The 19056-nt window shown below is 41.0% G+C and overlaps 1 protein-coding gene across 1 annotated transcript in view; it reads right to left on the reverse strand.

Annotated features, from left to right (window-relative positions):
• Positions 1-14703, reverse strand: part of IRAG1 (inositol 1,4,5-triphosphate receptor associated 1) — a 135408-nt gene extending 120705 nt beyond the window's left edge. Inside the window, exons 1-10 of the mRNA XM_089521182.1 lie at positions 14689-14703; positions 13636-13743; positions 13304-13484; positions 12100-12161; positions 11256-11258; positions 11086-11152; positions 7395-7550; positions 6182-6299; positions 4014-4058; positions 844-989 (exon numbers count right to left, since the gene is read on the reverse strand). Coding sequence (XP_089377308.1) covers positions 844-989; positions 4014-4058; positions 6182-6299; positions 7395-7550; positions 11086-11152; positions 11256-11258; positions 12100-12161; positions 13304-13484; positions 13636-13711 — 854 coding nt within the window. The 5' untranslated portion in view covers positions 13712-13743; positions 14689-14703. The remainder of the gene's footprint in view (positions 1-843; positions 990-4013; positions 4059-6181; positions 6300-7394; positions 7551-11085; positions 11153-11255; positions 11259-12099; positions 12162-13303; positions 13485-13635; positions 13744-14688) is intronic.
• Between the last annotated feature and the right edge of the window lie 4353 nt (positions 14704-19056).

The raw sequence follows: 19056 nt of genomic DNA on the forward strand, positions 1-19056 counted from the left end.
TCTGCCCCCTGCCCACCACAAGTGAGAGCCAGGAAGGAAGAAGGATGACATGAAGACATCTGCACAAGGGCTGAAGAATCCCATTGTCCCCATTCTACTGGAGACAATAGAATTTGAACATCCCTTGGTTTTGGTATCCGTGGATACTGAGGGCCAACTATATAGGATGTTGCCATGACAGTTAAAGTGGAATCATACTGTGTAGTGTGAAAGGGCCCTTTCCCTCTCCTATTGCATCTAGGTAGCTTCTAGTCTCTTCTTTTCTGGAAATATTCCTTTGCATTCAGGATGATTTTATGATGATAGGGACCTATTCAGGGAAATACCAATCTGCACTAGAAATTATGTTCAGTCATGATTATTTCTATACATCTCTGCCTGATTTTGGCAGTGATTCATTGTCTCAAACAATGTCAGCCTTGATGTCCACTTATGAGCATAGGGTCTGTTATGTCTTCCTTCTCTTAGCTAAAAATTGTTTACTAAGTGAAGCCTGTTTGTCTACTACAAGATGCTTGACAAGAATAGAACAAGAAGTGAAACACTAGCAATCAAAACTGAAAAAGAAATGACTATAAATGTAAGGACTCCGTTCTTCCTACTTTATATTTCATTATAGTTGGATTCACAGAATTGGTTTCTTCATCTCAGTTTTTCACAATTACCTTGTGGTAGTTATTCTGGCCAAACATTACATCTTTAAAAATATATATTTGGGTTGCATCTGAATTCACATGCATAATACCACAGGTTGCAGCAGCGGTGTAGCATGTTATGTAAAATACACATATATTCCAATCCCAACCAAGTCTACTCAGAAGCCAGCCTCAAAACAAAACTTACCAAGCTGATTGTGCTAAAAGCTGTGGACCTTCCAGAAATGTTTCTAATCTTTTCAGGGTTTTGTCCCAAGACTTAAGGAATGGGTATAAGTTGGCCAGTGTTTGTAATACATTTACTAGCGAATGGCCCATTTTCTGTTTCAGTTCCTAAAAAGATCAGGATATGGAGAAAACAACAAATGCTTTCAAGTGTTCAAATGCACCTTAGAGTCCCAGTATTACATCCTAGCACTTGTAAGGGTACAAAACTGTGAAAATAATTGTAGTCTTGGTTTAAAAGAACCACAAAATATATAACAAAAAGTTAATGCCATAAGATATGGTCAGATTTCAAGGCACATGAAGTTCTATTGATTCAGTTCCACTCTTGACTGTGTAATGGAATAGTGCCCTCTTCTGACACAGCCCACATTTATAATTTTTGCACAAATATAATAATAAAAAAAATTTGCTTTACACATTCTAGTACAATACATGCATGCATTCTATGTTGGGCAATAACTTTACTATGTCAACCCCTTAAGGCAAAGAATTAAGAATAACTGGATCTAAACCCAATTAGGTAGAGGAAGGGTGTGTGGATATTTTATACACCAGTAAGTGTGGCTGCCTCCTTATCTGAAATACCAGCATAAATATTAAGCAAATTCTATCTGGCTTCCAACTGACTTCAGAGTACAGTGTATATCTACTTCCAAGTTGTTCCATCTGGACTTGAAAGATGCTGTCTTTTTTGGACAACGTTTAGCACTGAAGAGTCAAGAATGGCTCAGAGAGTGTAGTACAAACTATTTGAATGACCCAAAGTGTCCTCTCTTCTTTTCTATCTATGCTGACTCCTCTGTGATGTAAGCTGATACTCGTAGAGATGTTTTTCCATCTCTTCTCTTCCCATCAGTTTTCTCTCAGCTCTTCCCTAGAATGAAGCTAGACTACGTTAGAACTCTTCATAACTTTCCTATCTTAGAACGGAGTTCCTTTAATAAAGCCTTCAGTTTGTTTATCCAAACCACTGGTGGTTTTGCTCCTTAATCAGGATCTCTTAACCACTGCATTCAGTTTCTATCAGGCTTTTGTTTTTAAAAGATTCATGAAAGGATTAAGGTAGATCAAATAATGAGGCCACGTGTGAGAACAAAGGCCTCATTATTTGCATCTGCACAGCAGAAATAATCCACACTGACACGACTTTAACTGCCATGGCTTAATGATATGAAATTCTGGGAATAATAGTTTGTTATGGCTGTAGAGCTCTCTGGGGGTGTTCCCACTTGGCAGATAAAACGGATTATATTGGCGTGATTCTGATTCAGATTATGTTCCGGGAATAATTCGAATTTTTTCCATTGTTTCCATTACGAAAAGGGGCAAATTACCTCAATTCATTTAGACCCTGTTTTCATTCCCATTTATTTTAAATCGCTTTATTTTAAAGCGGATTAACTTGCTCCCCGTTCCCATTTGTGTCCGCAAGCTGTCAATCAAGCGTCTAGGCTTCAGACATCACAAGTCTTGGGGTGGTTTTTTTGGGGGGCAACCAATGAAAATCGGCTGCATCCGAGGCTCTTCTGTTGTGTCTCCCCAGACTAGAAGGAGTCTCTATTTGTCCTCTTCTGTGTCTCCCCATATTAACTGCCCTAACTCAGTGCTAGGGAATCCTGGGAATGGTAGTTTATTATGACACCAGCACTCTCTGGCAGAGGAGGGTAAATGTCTCACAAACACAACAGTTCCCATAATTCCTTAGTACTGAGCCAGGGCAGGTTAAGGGGTCTCGAACTATATTATTTCTACAGTGGGTTTTGAACTACAGATGAGATTTTTTTCATAAATTAAAAAAGTTGTTACGTTATAATTTACTTTAGAAATACACACACACACACACACACACACACAAATATACATTCATATGTGTATATATATGTGCGTTCACACACACACACAAATATGTATGTGTGTATATACCTATATGTTTGTGTGTTTATAAATCTATCTGTCTATCTATCTATCTATCTATCTATCTATCTATCTATCTATGCATGTGTGTGTGTGAGTATTCATATATAAACATATGTGTGTGTATAAAGATATCTGTCTGTCTGTCTGTCTGTCTGTCTGTCTGTCTATCTATCTAGTGTGTGTGCATGTGTGTTTGCCAAATCGGATCAAGGAGGAGAAGGCAGCAGGCTTCAGTGGGGAGAGACTCTTTGGGGAAGAGACAAGAGAAAGCTTGATCCCCCCCTCAGATCCCTGGGCGTCCAGGCGTCCAGGCTCTTCTGTGTCTTCCCATAGTTCCTCTGGAAGGAGCCTCCATTCCTCCAAATCCCTTTGCCTCCCCCATTGCTCCCTGGGCTGTCTGGGGGGCGATCAAGCAGGCATGTCCTGCAAAGCCCATCTGCTGCTCAGGTGCTCAGGCAGAGGCGAAAAAAGAAAAAAGAAAAGTTAAAAATGGTGTTCAATGGCTCTCCTGACACATCGGTCTATGGATGAGGAGCAGAGGGGAGGTTGCAATCCACCGGGGGAAAGTCTATGCGAACTGAAGAAAATGGTGCTGGCGATGTAGAAAGAGAACAAAGAGGGTGACACCCCCAGGCCATCCCCTTGAGCACTGCTCCTCCCATCTCCTGGTTCCCAAATCAGACACCCTTTTGTTCCCATTTGGATACCATGAATCAGACCTCGGGAGCAAAAATAATTCACTTTAAAACCTACTGTTTTTTTAAACCGGTTTATAGGCATATAATTCGAATTATTCGAGATAATCCGATTCAGATTTGAATCTCTATGGGAACGATTCAGGGGCAATGCAGGTCGAATTCGGGCTTGAGTGGAAACAATACCCCCTAAATTCGCATCATGATCTGCTTTATAGGAGAATGGGAACACCCCCTCTGACAGCGAAAGCTAAATATCTCACAAAACTACAATTCCCAAAATTGTGAATTAAAAAAAATGTTAAGGAAACTGCCTTCCCCACTCTTCCATTTGAAACAATGCAGGTGATATATATAAAATGATGATCTGCTTTCCTCTAAGCTTCTTTCTCAGGAGGGAAGGGATAGACTGATTTTACTGCTACAAAGCCTCATGTCTTCACTCAGATGTTATCATCAAGCAAACATTTATATAATCAGTAGCCTGTTTTATTAAAAATAGAAACAACTGACATACCTCTTCTAGTGCAGTAAGTCTGGTGACAGATTCAACACCTTTCTTCTATTACAAAAAATGAGAAAGATCATGAAAATGCATTAGTAAAAAATAATAATGAATGAGGCTGCATCCCAGCACTAACTTGGGAGTAAGCCTCAATGAAGCCAGCATAAACATGTATATAAAGTATACACACCTTATATATGAAAACAGAGATATGTAGGATTGCATACAGTAATTTCAAATTTTTATATAATAACTGTACTTCCAAGATGAAGAACCTATAAACCTCATCCTAATGAAAAAGTGAACTGTTTACAGTAGCCTAAAATGAGTGCTGTAGTTGTGAATGCTCTAAGATCTCCACCAGAACCACTTCCTCTGGGGGCTATGCTGGAAGCTGTATGGGGAAGGCATGTTTCTGGGGGAGGAAGGGAAGGAGTATATGGGGTCAATTCTTGAAAAGAGTACTTTGCCTTGGAGCACCTCAAGTAGTTAAAATGTCTTCCTTTCTCCATGCTTTCCAGTCTCCAGTGCAGAACATATGGCCTCTATAAACCCCCTAAACACCCACACACTGACTGCTCCCCTGTGCACCTTGACAAAAAAGGATTGAGAATCCTTCCTCACTGAGGAGAAGCTTCTCTCTTTGCAACTGGTCACATTGGGAACAGCAACTGAGCAACTTGCTGAATAGTGACCAAGAGGCCTCTTGGCCCCAATGCCCTTTGCTTCAAGGCACTGGTGTCACTAGGAATAGTGTCACCTGGTGAGGTAACTCATGGTGTCACCCTCCCCCCCACCTTACCTACTTCCTTTCCAGACTGTATAGAACCATTAGAAATGTTTTTGTACTTATGTTAATAATACCTTAATAATTCCATGTATGGCAATAATTATGACATAAACACCTCCTAAACAACTTTTTATCAACCTAATTCCCGAAGCTGGAGTCTGCTGTCTCCCATTCACACAACAGACTCCCGCTTCATGAGTGGAGTGCAGGAGGAATCCAGGGATTCTTCCTCCTCTTTACTCCTGAAGTAGAAGGCTATTGATAGAATGGGAGACAGCAGCCTCCAGCTTCAGGAGTGGGGTTTAGGAGGAATACAGGGATTCTTCCTCCTATTCCCAAAGCAGGAGGCTCATGTATCAATGGGAGACAGCAGCCTCCAGCTCCCAAAGCAGGAAGCAAATCTGACTCAACAGCCTTCTGCTTTGGGAGCTGAAGAGGAAGAATCCCTGGATTCCTCCTGCACTCCACTCCAGAAGCTGGAGGCTGCTGTCTCCCAATATAACAACAATCCTTTGTTCTGCAAGTTAGCTGATGAAGAATTCCTTGATTCCCCCTGCTCTTCACTCCCAAAGGTGGATGCTCTTGTGTCAATGACAGATAGCAGCCTTCACTACACTTCCTTCCTCCTTGTTTCTCCTGCCTGTTGCTTCCTCTCATGGATGAGGCAGGCCATACCAGGAGAACGGAAGAAATTAGAAGTCCTGTCCTGTCTCCTTCTCCCAGAGCAGTGGTTCTCAACTGTCTAATGCCATGAACCTTTAATACTGTTCCTTATGTTGTGGTAACCCCCAACCATAAAATTATTTTCGTCTCAGTTCCTAAGATCATCAGAAATATGTTTTACGATGGTCTTAGGCGATCCACAAGTTGAGAACTGATGTCCCAGAGATTGTTTGAAGCTCAGTGGGCAGAGAATGGAGAGGCCTCATTTGCCATACTATCTGGCCACACGTCTTCTGTCTTACAAGGTTGGTTAATGCTACACCCGTTTCTTCCAAAAAGGAAGACATTTAGGGAGTAACAGTGGAATTACTAAGGTGGTTGTTATGGTTTCATCCCACTTATGGTGTCACCCGCAGTGGCCTGAACCCCCATACCACCTAGTGACACCTAGCTGGCATGGGCGAGAGGCTTCTCAGTCACTTCTCAGCCAGCTACTTGGCTGATCAAGTAGCAAAAGGAGCAGCAACTGATGAGATTGGTTGTTTTCAATGTATGGTAAACCTAATATCAAGAAATAAGTGGGGGGGGGGGGGGCGCTAGGGTTGTCACAGAAGAGGAAAGGGGGCGGAAGTCCAAAAAAGTTTGGGGAACTACTGGTCTGCTGCATTCATAGTCTCAAAGAAGTACTCTCAGTAACAAAAATTGCCTTCTGCTTCAGGAGTAATACCAGGCTGGTGACACATTCACAGATCATATGATTCTCTTCATGCAAGTTTGCCATTTTACTCTTGGTGTCTTCAAGTTCTTTATATACATTTTTGAAGTTTCTTAGAGGTTTCTCCATGCTAGAACAAATTTAGAAACAATTAGTTGAGACTTTAACAAGATCTTTAAGCAGCAGTAAAGGGTACAAGTGATAGAAGACAGAAGGCCAAAAGAACACATGGATAAACAAGTTGTATAATACTAAGGCTGCAGTGTTATACCCACTTATCTGCAAGTCAGATTTATTCAGCAAGAGAAACACTGGAGTAAACAAATGCAGAATGAAATTGTAAAAGTAAATGGAAATTTAATTTCATCTGCTTGTAAAGACAGACAAAAATTGGTGAAGCCAAACAGAGCCCAGCACAATTAATCATGCAGAGTTTTAAATTACAGAAATACATAATACAATTAGCTGACAGAAAAATATATGAAAAGATTCTGTTTCTCTTCTATCCTTAAATCCAGTATCATTTAAATCAGGGGTTAGCAAATGTAGAAGGCTTGGGGGCCAAGTTAGCCTACCCATGAGACCTTGGAGAACTGCATCACCTCTTGCAAAAAAACCAACAACCTTTTCCCCCCTAAAAGCTTAGAAGGGAGTGTTTGGGGGCATTCTGCCATGTTTTAGCTCTGTCTGGGCCATTTAAGGCCCAGGAGAAGGTCTTTTGAACAACAGGGAGTAGAAGTTACTTCCTGTTTAAAAAAACCACTGTCCTGAGCCTGAATTGACCCCAAGGTGGTAAACATGGTATGAATGCCCCATATTCTCCTGGGGCCATGGTGTGCCACATGCAAACAATGAACTATATTTTGCCCATTATCTCCTTAAAAAGTTAGATATATTGGTTGATCAGTATACAGTGGCAATAATAGTCTTTTAAATCCAGTGCTTCTCCAAATAAGAAAGTCAAGACACAGAGCTGTGTGGTGGCTTGAGTGTTGGACTAGTACTGAGAGACCAGGTTTAAAATCTCCATTCAGTTGTGGAAACTCACAGGGTAAACTTTGGGAAAAGCAACCTCCTCCAAACAAATCTTGCCGAGAAAAGCCCATGATAGTGTTGCCTTTGGGTTGCCATAAATCAGAAACATCTTGAAGGCACATGATAACAACAACTACAGCAAGGCACACACATATATACCCCACTTTCCCAAACACTTAAAAAATAATACCTTTTTACTGTGTCCCTCAGGTCTGCAATATCATCTGTCAGTTGTAGATAGGTTTCCTCAGATGTTTCCATTACTTTCAGGATTCCATGTAATTGCTCAGCCATTCTCTGATTTGTATATTTTATTTCTTCTATACTGCTGTTTAAGCCACATATCCTTAGTGAAACAAAATACAGTTCCTCAATATTAAATACTTTTATTTCACTGTATAATGTTTTGGGGGTAACAAATCAAAAAATCTTTTGTGCCCCACCCAGAGCTTGGAAGTAACATATAACTTGTAACAAGTTAACTGGGTTGCTAATAGCAATATCAAGTACGAAGGCTTTCATGGCTGACATCCATAGTTTTTTTGTGGGTTTTTCAGGCTAATACTCAACAAATGCAAATGAGAAATCTCCCAGGGTCAGAAGGGAGGGTTCCCAGCAGACAATGAGCACTAATCAAGCAGACACTAATCCTCTTTTGCAGACCCTCCCACCCTGAGGACTGCCATTAGCAACAGAACAATACACAGGCAAATCACTCCTGCCTTCCCAGGTTCACACAATGTGTGTGTGTGTGTGTGTGTACATACATACCCAATTCCTTTCCAGGTGGCTTTCTCTGAAGATGCCAGCCACAGATGCTGGCAAAACATTAGGAATAAACTCTTCTAGAACATGGCCACATAGCCCGAAAAACCCACAAAAAACTAATATCAGGTACCTTTCTGTAGTGCTTATCAGTGAACTCAGCACTCCCTAAGCAGTTTACAATGTGAAAGCCAATTGCTCCCAGAAAGCTGAGTACTCATTTTGGTGACCTACGAAAGGATGGAAGGCTGAGGGAACTTTGGAAACCTCCTCTAGAATCAAACTTAAAACGTTGTGGCTGCAGTACTAGCATTTAATAACTGCTCCACCAAGACTCTGTATAAGACTATAATTAATTACATTTGAGCAGAATGAGAAAAGGTTTTTGCCTATTACTTCCTCCCGGATTCTGACACAATCTGAGCAATGAGAGGGTGAGCAGGAAGAGTCACATAAGCAGTGGCCACCCATGTGAGTCTTCTTCGGGTTCATCTACACTTGCCCAGAATACTCTGGCTTGTCCCTGGAATATTCTACCCCCAATTTTGCACCTTACCTTCCCCCTTGCCCTTGTGATGACAGGGGGCTGCCTTCCCATGCGTGGTCCCTGTTTTCACCTGGTGCAGCTACTGAGGTCAGGTGCCCAGCCATGCTATTGATGCTGGGCACCTTCTTTTGGCCTCAGACTGACTTGCTCCCACAGCAGTGGCACTGGGCAATGAATGGGGACCAAGAATGAAAAGGCAGTTGTCTGTCGTTGCTGAAAACCCACCAAAAACCCACAGGAAAAGGTGAGTTTTTAAAATGTGGGTTAAGGGGATAAAAGTTTTAAAGCATATAAATGCAAGTACATAAATAGGTACCACTCCAGTGGGAAGGTAAACAGCATTGTGTGCAATCATGCTGGCCACATGATCACAGAGTAGTCTCTGACAACGCTGGCTCTTCAGCTTAGTAATGGAGATTAGCACTACCCCCTATGGCTGGACATGACTTGACAATCTTGTCAAAAGGGAATACTTTTACCTTTTAAGGGGAGAAAGCCCAGAATTAGATTTGGGCATCGTGAAGCGTTGTTTAAGCAGGATGCAACAAGCCTGAGAGGAACTCAGGGTAAAATAATATGTAGATAACGCATTGCTGGGTGTTATACAATTAGTGAGGAGCCAGCAACAAGAGGGAAAGTGAGAGGGAGTACATTTAAAACAGAACTTGCATTTGAAACTCAGGATGGGTAGACATTTCAAAAGTAAACTTTTTAAAAGCCCACCTTTTCTGCTTTCCTTCCTGCTGCCCAAATAACCGAAACTGCTCTTGTTGCCAGAAAGAGACAGACTGGAATTCTCGCAAAGACATACGCATGCATATGGACATCCCTTTTTGGGCCCTGCACGAGTTCATATTCCATTTCTCCCTCTTCAGTGTCCAACACCCCCACACATCTACTGTAAAACCTCTGAAGTGACCACACACAGCCATTCCATGCTTTGCAGTAGGAAGGCAGAGAAACCTATAGCTACATCCTCATAGCCAGATGTACAATGATGACATGAGTGCTGAGGTCTGCCAGGATCCCCCAGGGGTCTCAGCACTCATGTCTTCATGAGTATGTCCAAAAACATTATATATATATATGTTATAACTATTGGAGGGACACCTCTGAAATTGCCTTCTTGCTATGAAGCATAGAATGGCTGTGTGGGGCACCTTCAAGGCTCAGGTAGGGTACATGGTTCAGTGTAGCGTAGGTCTGTATGCCTATATTTATATTACACTGAGGGAATGTTGGATTGAGGCCAGAGAAGGAGTGAGTTTGTGTGAGTGTACAGGTTCAGTACCCTTTATCTGAAATGCTCCATAATCCAAAACATTTTTTATGGATGGCTGAGATAGTGACACCTTTGCTTCCGGGTGGTTCAGTGTACATAAACTTTATTTCATGCAGAAAGGGGCTCAACAGACTGGTGGCTCCATGCCGCCCATCTTTCCCCCTTGTTGGTGCTGCAGCAGCCACTGCCAAAATCTCCCTAGAGCTTCTTTTTTGCAGCGCTGCAAACAGGAAAGGGCACTGCCATGACGCCACTTCCTGTCTGCGACATGCGGATGCTGCACCATCATAGCAGCCCCTGTGTGGATGAAGGCGCCTCCACACGTTAGAGTTCGGGAGCATGAGGTTGCTGCGTGCTCCCAAACCCTAGTTTTGGCCCGGTTACGGCGCTTCCTGCCTGTCTGTACCGGGCCAAAGTTATTAAAAATACTGTATAAATCCACAGATTTAAGCATCTGTAGATGACAAGCCACCGGTTGCCCCCAATGGCGGTGTGTGTATGCGGCTGCACCGCCATCAGGGACAATGAGACTTCAGGTAAGCCTCTGTTGTCCCCAATGATATTGCATGCATGCGGCTGTGCCACCATTTGGCGGCAATGTGCACATGCTGCCGCTGGGGACAACAGGTGGCTTGCCATCCATAGATGCTTAAATCCATAGATACCAAGATACACTGTATAACTAGTGCCTTTTTAAAAAAAATAGCATTCCAAACTCTTCTATGTGGAAACACAGGAGAGGGCTCACCTGCTGTAGTGCTCCAGCAGCGGGATGCTTGGCAGTGACATTAGTTTAATTTGGGTGCCAAATTACAATTTGTTCTTCACCAAAATGTTTGGGGGTCAGGGGCCATAGTTTGACTGGTGTGTTGATTTCTGTTCCAGTCAATACTATTTTAAAATTGTTTTAAATTATTTTAGTTCTATTTAAACTATTTTCCATTGTTGAATGCTGTTTTACTGCTTGTATTCCACCCTGAAATCTTTGGATATAAGGTGGGATATAAATATTAATTAAATAGACGCTGTAAATGAATGTTAATCCAATGGACTAAAATGGATCCAACTGCGCATTCCAGCTGCTAGTACAAGATACCTTTCTGGGGAAGCATTAGTCATGCTTAGTGCTGTTTGCCCCTTTTACTGCATATGCATGGATGTCATGTTATATTCTTCTCAATAATTTTGTTTGAAAGCATTGGAAAAGGTAACATTAGTGCAGTGTAATACACACAATTGAAGAATTCCCTCATCTTTCATATTCGTAAATAAGGCTTGCAAACACACATTTCAGAATCTTTACCACTTCCTTCAAATATCTCAGCATCTTCATCAGATAAGTATGGCATCATATCTGCACAAAAAAGGAGAGGAAATGTCATCTTGGATGTTGTTTACAAAAAAGTGACCTTGAACAAATCACACTCTCTCAGCATCAGAAGATGTCAATGGCAAACCCACTTTGATGAAACTTGCCTTAGGGTCACTATCAGCCGGAAATGATTTGAGGGCACACAACAACAACAACAACAACAACAACATGAACAACAAACAACTATTTCTGAAATGTGCTGTTAAGACATATTGGTTGCTCTAAATGACTTTAAGAAAAAACACATACAGTACATTTAAAAAATGGAGACATAAAATGAACAGGATTTTTTTTCTTACAATCTAACACTTAAGAACACTTAAGGCAGCTGATCTGAAAGGCCCATATCCCTCCCCCCAAATTAAAATCCAATGCAACCTCATGCATATTGCACTGCTTCTCTAAGAAACACAAGGGCAATATGTGATGTTATTCTACTTTAGCCTCATAACCACTCTGCAAGCCACAATAATAGCACAATCCATTAAATGTGAATTAAATCTCTCTCAATCGGTTTGTATAGGATTGCTGACATCAGTCAAAGCCATTAAGCTTCAAGTCTGTAAAGAGGTGGACTGAAACCAGATCTCAGATTGTCCACATCTGGTCCAATATCCACACCAACAAAATGGCTCTGTTGCCAGTCTTCACATGGATTAGGTCAGTGGTACTCAAACCTTTTACCCTTTTACCCCCATTACATCTACATGCAGACATCAACCCCCTCCCCACTTGATGTAGCATATGAATAAAATCATTTTATTTAATGTGAGTATTTTCACTTGCACATTCATGTATATTCATACTTTAACATTTTAAAAAGAATTAACATTGTTCACATTATAACAGTTTTATTTAAGTAAATTCATCACCATTATTGAGTATTATGCATAACTGGAAAAGTAACCATTGTCTCTCACAATTCTTACCATTATATTGAATGTTTCCATTGCTCATAGTTCTGTATCTTTCATATTCACTTTCTGAAATGCTAGATTAAAAAAAATAGACCTCAATCCATCTGAAAGCATTTTATAAAACTAAAATTGATTTGCTAGTCTCCAATCACTTGGTAAGTTATTTTATTTAATTTATGTTCACTATGGCCTGAAAGAAACATATGGGTAAAATGACCTGGCTTCAGCCTGCGTTGGGCATGTTGAGTTTAGATGACGCATCCCCCAAAAGCAGCCTGAAGCCATACTGACACCACACCATTGCAGAAGAACCAGGCCAAGAAGGAGAGGATAGAACCAGCTCCTAGTGGTGGCCCAGACTGAGACCAGGCATGTGCAGTTGTCACAGTCCCGGCGCAAACGTTGCTGGAGTGACATGTCATCATATTGAGTTTATGTGATATAATTCACAAAGTGACACTACAGATAATATGATGGATGCAATATACCAAAGAGATATTATGAGCAATGTTTTGCCTGAATTATGATGGGACTAAAATGGAATTATATGCAGCTGTTTGTACATATGCACAGTTCCAGAATACTATTTAACTCCCACAATATGTATAGAAAATCAACTACAATACAATGCTTCTCTAAATTCCAGTTTTTTATGGGGTAGAAAAATGTCCAGCAACATAAGAGTTTCCAAAATAAATGTTTTCAGAATACATAATATCCAGGGGCTATATAATACTTACACCATGCACAAGTGAGGATGCTTATATTGCTTCTTGGTATGACATTTTTTTACCTCAATAAAAATTAGTAAAGTGCATGCACCCCAATAAAAGACCATTGTTCATGCCAATCTATGCTACATCTGCACTGCAGAAATAATACAGTTTGGCACTGCCTTAACTGCCATGGTTCAGTGCTATGAAATCCTGAGATTTGTAGCTGGTTGTGGCACCAGACAGGAGGCTAAATATCTCTCAAAACTACAAATCCCATAATCCCATAGCATTGACCCATATCACTTAAAATGGTGTCAAACAACACTGGCTAGGGATGGATGTTGCAGTCCAACAGTATCTGCAAAACCACATATTCCCCACCACAGACACAAGCAGTACCTGAAGACTGTCAGTCAGCAACATTTGCAGTGTCTGCAACACATGACTCTCAGTTAAAACCAGTGGAAACACAGAACATAATAAAGTTAATGTGCATTTACCAGTCTTGATAGCAGATGGCAATCCACTTTTTCATAACAGTATGAAAAGTTTCTTTGTCAACAAGAATATTTTGTCTTTTAGGGTCCAGCATGTCGTAGAGCAAGAGAAGTTTGCTGTGCTCATGGCTATGCCCAGTCACACCCTCCAAATATTTTATAAAAGTAGACGCAGGTGCCACTCCTACAAGAAAAGGGGGGGCAGCAAGATGTGGTAATAAGGATACAGATTTTACAAAACTTCTACTGGCAAACTACACATGTACAAAATTTATTGATAACAGCTAGAGTTTGGACACCTAATTTCCGGAAGAATCAAGACAGTATAAAAGTACCTGTTTCTCCGGTGCTACAAACTTCAAATGTAATGCTGATTATATCATCTTCTGAGAAATCAGTAGAGAGCGACATGTCATTAGCTATGTATTAATCAATTGTAGAACCTAAAACAAAAATGGCAGGAAAAGATATGATATCCTAAGAATACAGATCAAGATGACAAGAAATCATATATTTAAAACAATCTCCTCACCAAACCTCTCATTGTATCAAAGCCAATGATTGTGTAATTTGTCAGATCCACAAAGGAACAGAATTTAAAATCCAGTACATTTGTTCCTCCACTAATCAAGGTTAAACCTGCGGGGCTTGGAGCCTAACATACAATAGCAGTTTGTGAAAGAAGATTGTGTAGTATTAACTGGCCCTGCTGAAGTATGTGTTCTAACCCTCTATGATATTGGAGGACTTGATTCCCAGAGCCAAATCTTCAAGTACATTCAAAACCAAAGCCACAATATTTATGTACCCAAATCATGGTCTTTAACAGTTTCCAGACTGAAAACAAAGTCTCTACTATGGAGGCGGGAGTAGGATCATGTAAGGATGATTTGTTCCCAGGCAGTTGGCTTTTCCCTAGCTGCAATCTATCACTGCTGTAAAGTGGCTGTAAAAGCAGAATCACAATTCATTTTCCACAATATTGAGGATAATATAGGTTCATCTCACCATGCTCCTACTAGAATAGTGGCATGACAAAATTGCTCCAGCATACCCGCCAACATTTTACAGATGAAAACTATGATATGTGTGGGCAAGCAACATCACATTATGGTCAAGATGGCAAAAGTTACTAATGAGGAGCTAGGAGATGCTGCAGCAGTTTGCTTTTGCTCAAGCCTACTGGGAAAGGCATGATTCTGTCCTCTCCTCTCTTTCCTGCTGAATTAAATGAATGCATATTAGTTTTGTACTTTGAAGTCAGTTTGCAAAAACTGAAGTAAACTGAATAGAAAGGAGGAAAGTGGGAGGAAGAGAGAAAAACTGGGATACTCTAAAAGCAGCTGAAAAAGTGGGAAGACAGAGGATTAATTGAAATTGTCACTTACAAATCAGGATTGTTGGATGGTATGTTCTGGGTGGGTAAACAGAAAATCCAATTCAACTGAGTAGCCGTTTGAAAAAGGGATTCTGAGGGTTGTTTTTTAAAAAAAATTAAAAAAGACAGTTATTTGTATTACGTTAAATACTTACTAATTTGAATGTGATTGCCTTTGTTGCTATCTGCCATCAAGTCAACTTAGGCTGAATTTACCAAAGGGTGGTATCCTAACTCCACTAGGTAGTATCCCTACCCCAGTCTGACCCCTTTACTGTCTCTCACACACGTTTTAATCCAAACTGTAATCAGTTTGGAAAGCCAAACAGAGCCCTCGTTACGTAGCTACATTAGTACAAGGGGACGTTTCTACTGCATGCACGTGTTTGCCATATCAACCGGAGCAGGTGCAAGGTTATGCTATATTCACACAATATTCTGATTGCTCATCTGTACTTGTGTAAAGTGAAACCCGTAGAGAAGGGAGAGGTGAAATGGCGACCTGTGATTGTATGCATACAAACACCAAATCAAAGAGAGAGAGAAGAGGAGGAGGAGGGAATGATAAGATTACTTAGGTGACTACCCACCAACCTGTCCTTACCCTCCCCTACTCGAATTCCACCCCAATTCTAATTTGGGTGGGTCAAACCACACTTTTTGAAAACCTGATTCTTCCTCAAAATAGAGGAGTAAACTGAAGGTTTCTTTTAATTGCCTGAAAGGCCTCAAACATCAAAAAGAGATGTTTTCACGTCAAAAGGAGCGGAATCATAGAATCATAAATTTGGAAGCGAGTACATAGCCCATTCAGTCCAACCCCTGACATGCAGGAAAATACAATCAAAACATCCCTGTCGGATGTGTGTACAGTCACCCCTCCTTATACACATTGTTTACACATGGATTCAAGCATCCACGGTTTCAAAATGTTAAAAAAAAATGTATAAATTTCAAATATCAAACCTTGATTTTCCATTTTTTATAAGGAACACCATTTTGCTATGTCATTATATTTAATGGGACTTGAGCATCCATGGATTTTGTTATCCACGGGAGATCTTGGAACCAAACCCCAGCATATAACAAAGGTCCACTGTATATTCAGCCTTAGACTTATGGTGAAGCTATGAATGGGAGACCTCCAAGTCACTCTGTTATCAGATCAGAAAAATGTATGACACAAACATTCATTGGCTAACGCATAAATGTTCAAGTCACTCCAGAAATTACATCCTAATTGCTTTCGATTGAATCTTCATGTCTGAGGAGTTTTTCGCACAGCTAAAAAATCCAACTTAACTTTCCGAATTTGAATCCTCTTCTGGGATGCAGCCGGATATTATCACTTGCATTTTCCTGCCAATGCCACCTCCCGACTAAAATCTGTCTGGAATTCAAATCCAGCTAGTCAATTTGCAAAGCCGGGAAGCTTTGTGTTTTAACCTGTGCTTAAAAGTATTTAGTTATATATTATATTTTAATCTTAATTGTACCCTGCCTTGAGCCCGGGGGAGAGGTGGTTAAGAAATAATAGCAATAACAACAGAGTGGGAAATCAACTGTATTAATTGCAGGGCATTTGTTGTTGTTCTTAACTGTCACCAAGTTGACTTTGACATATGGCAATCCCATGGATGAGAGACCTCCGAGTCACACTGTCATCAACAGCCTTGCTCAGGTCCTGGAGACTCAGGACTATGGCTTATATTTGATTGAGTCTTGGCTTCTGGGGAGAAATCAGGCTTGATTTGCTCTAGGGTTTATTTGTCTTTTGTCAGAAGAATTCTCCTCCAGTATCATATTTCAGATGAGTTGATTCTCTTCCCATCAGCTTTCTTCATTGTCCAGCTTTTACAACCATAGGCAGAAACTGGAAATACAATGGCATGGATAATCCTGACTTTGGCATTCAATGCTTATGTTTACATTTCAGGATCTTGTCTAGTTCCTTCATAGCTGTCCTTGCTAATCCTTGTTTTTTTATTTCTTGACTGCAGTTTCCATTTTGATTAATGACTGAACAAAGATATGGGAAGTCTTTCACTACCTGAATATCTTCATTGTCTTTAAAATTATGCAAATCATCTGTGGTCATTATTTTTGTTTTCTTAATGTTCAGCTTCAGGCACTAAATAATCTAAAAATACCAGATCCCATCCAAACTTGGAAGCTAAGCAGAGCCAGGCCTGGTTAGTATTTTGATGGGAGACTGCCAACAAATACCAGGTGGTATAGGCTATATTTCAGAGGAAGGGACTGGCAAAAACAACACTTAAGTATTCCTTGCCCAAGAAAACCCTGTTATATCCATAGTCAACATAACTTTACAGGTGACTTGAAGGCACCCAAACTGCTAGTAGTATGGTGTCATCCACATATCTTAAATGGTTGGTGTTCCTTCCCACAATTACTCCTGCATCCAGATAGAATGCTTCTTATGTTAACAATTGGAAGGAACCGTGTCACTATTTTGTTTTTAATAGATTTTGCATGAGAAAACAGGGCAAAAGTGGAAAAAACAAGGGAGAGTTACAAGTTGTAGATGAAGCTGAGACACTCCAGACTGTTTTTAATCACACCATTGCCCTGCTTTTTTCACTGGTTGTATGGCAAATTAGACATTGTCATCCTTCACTTGTAACACCTTAATTTTTCCACCACTTCTTCCAAGGGTTTTCTTTCTGTGGAAATTCCAGATAGGAGAAACAGCTGCAGTGCCTTCCGATTGCTAACATGAGCCGTCTGCCTGTAAATGCTTTATGATGTTTCCACATAAAGAAGAGGCTGGACCCTGAATTCGTTACTGCTCTGAATCTTTGGAAGCTGAGTTGTCCTACAAATGCCATGCCCCCTAATGTTTCATAGGTAAAAACAGGAATATTTATAACCATTCCATTCTTGAGCGGCAAAGATCCCTGTAAGTAGTGACACACTCATTTTCTTCTTGTTGTTCATTTACACTGCAATAACCTGCCCTGTACCAGCACTGCAAATAGATGTAGTAGTAAGTTGTAAGTAACTGCAACTCCAGCATTCAGGAACATTTATTTTCTGGATTCAGTTTTTTTTAAAAAAATCATCCAAGGGAAACAGCTTTCCTGCACATGAGTGTGAATTTATAATATAAGCTAAAGACGTGGATATAATGTTCATGTCAAAATGAATTACTGTATTTTCTGGCTACTTTTTAAATCTGGCTGGAATTTATAAGACTACTTTTTAACCCAGGAAAATCTTCTCAAACGTCGGGTGTTGTCTTATAGGGCAGGTGCTGAAACCTCTGAGCCGGACTGGAGAATCTGCAGTCGCCGCATGTGGGGGGGGGGGGGGGGGGGGGGCTGAAAAACGGCCGTGGCCGCATCCCTGCCATATACAGCGACTGTATGAAAGCAGCAAGGGCGGCACTGTACAAGTACAGTAGAAGAAAATCCACTCACCAGGATTCGTGGAAAGAGGTGACTTAACATGGTCCCGATGACAAGGTGAGGGAGCGCCTCACTGGGAAGGTGTAAGTGAAGAGCGGAGCAAGCTGCAGGCTGGGGTATGGAAAAAAGAGCCGTGTTTGCGCTACCGCTCTGATAGTCTTAGAGACCATCTGAACTTGGAAGCCAAACAGGGTCAACCCTGGTTAGTGCTTGGATGGGAGACCACCAAAGAATATCAGGTGGTGTAGGCTATATTTCAGAGGAAGGAACTTGCTTTAAAACCACCTCAGAGTATTCATTACCCAAGAAAACCTTATGAACTTCATGGATTGTCATAAGTTGACAGGCTGCATCTACACTGCAGACTTAATGCAGTTTGGACATGCTTTAGGTGCTATGGCCCAATGCTGTAGAGTCTGAGATTTGTGGTTTTGAAATATTTCACTTTCTGTAAGAGAGAGCTCTGGTGCCACAACAAACCACAAATCCCAGAACTAAAGTACTGTCAAACTGCATTAATTCTTCTGTCTGGCAGCAGCTCATATACACACACAACCACCTTACCCTCCTTTGCCCCAAAGTGTTCATGAATCAGGCAGAAGGGGCTCTTGCAAGCCCAGTGAAGTAGCAGAATTGTTGGCTGTACAGTTTCAGGCTAATGTTTGGGCTTGGGCTCTTTACTGCATCCCACCCCACCTTCAGCTCCTTTGAGTTGTGATGCTGGAGCGCTGAGGATACTGTAGACAGCCAAAATGATGATGATGATGATGATGATGATGATGATGATGATGATGATGATGATGATAGCCCACCCAATTACAAGGAATCCGGGCGGGTGACAGCGATAAAAACACACAGAGATCAAGCCAGAAATCTCCCTGGAAGCCAGTATGAGCCAACTGCGGCTGTCTTGCTTTGGCCACATCATGAGAAGTCAGGAGTCATTAGAA

The sequence above is a fragment of the Sceloporus occidentalis genome, unplaced genomic scaffold (genome assembly GCF_023333645.1).
Source record: "Sceloporus occidentalis isolate IW3139 unplaced genomic scaffold, rSceOcc1.0.p SCAF_4, whole genome shotgun sequence".
Classification (NCBI taxonomy): Eukaryota; Metazoa; Chordata; class Lepidosauria; order Squamata; family Phrynosomatidae; genus Sceloporus; species Sceloporus occidentalis.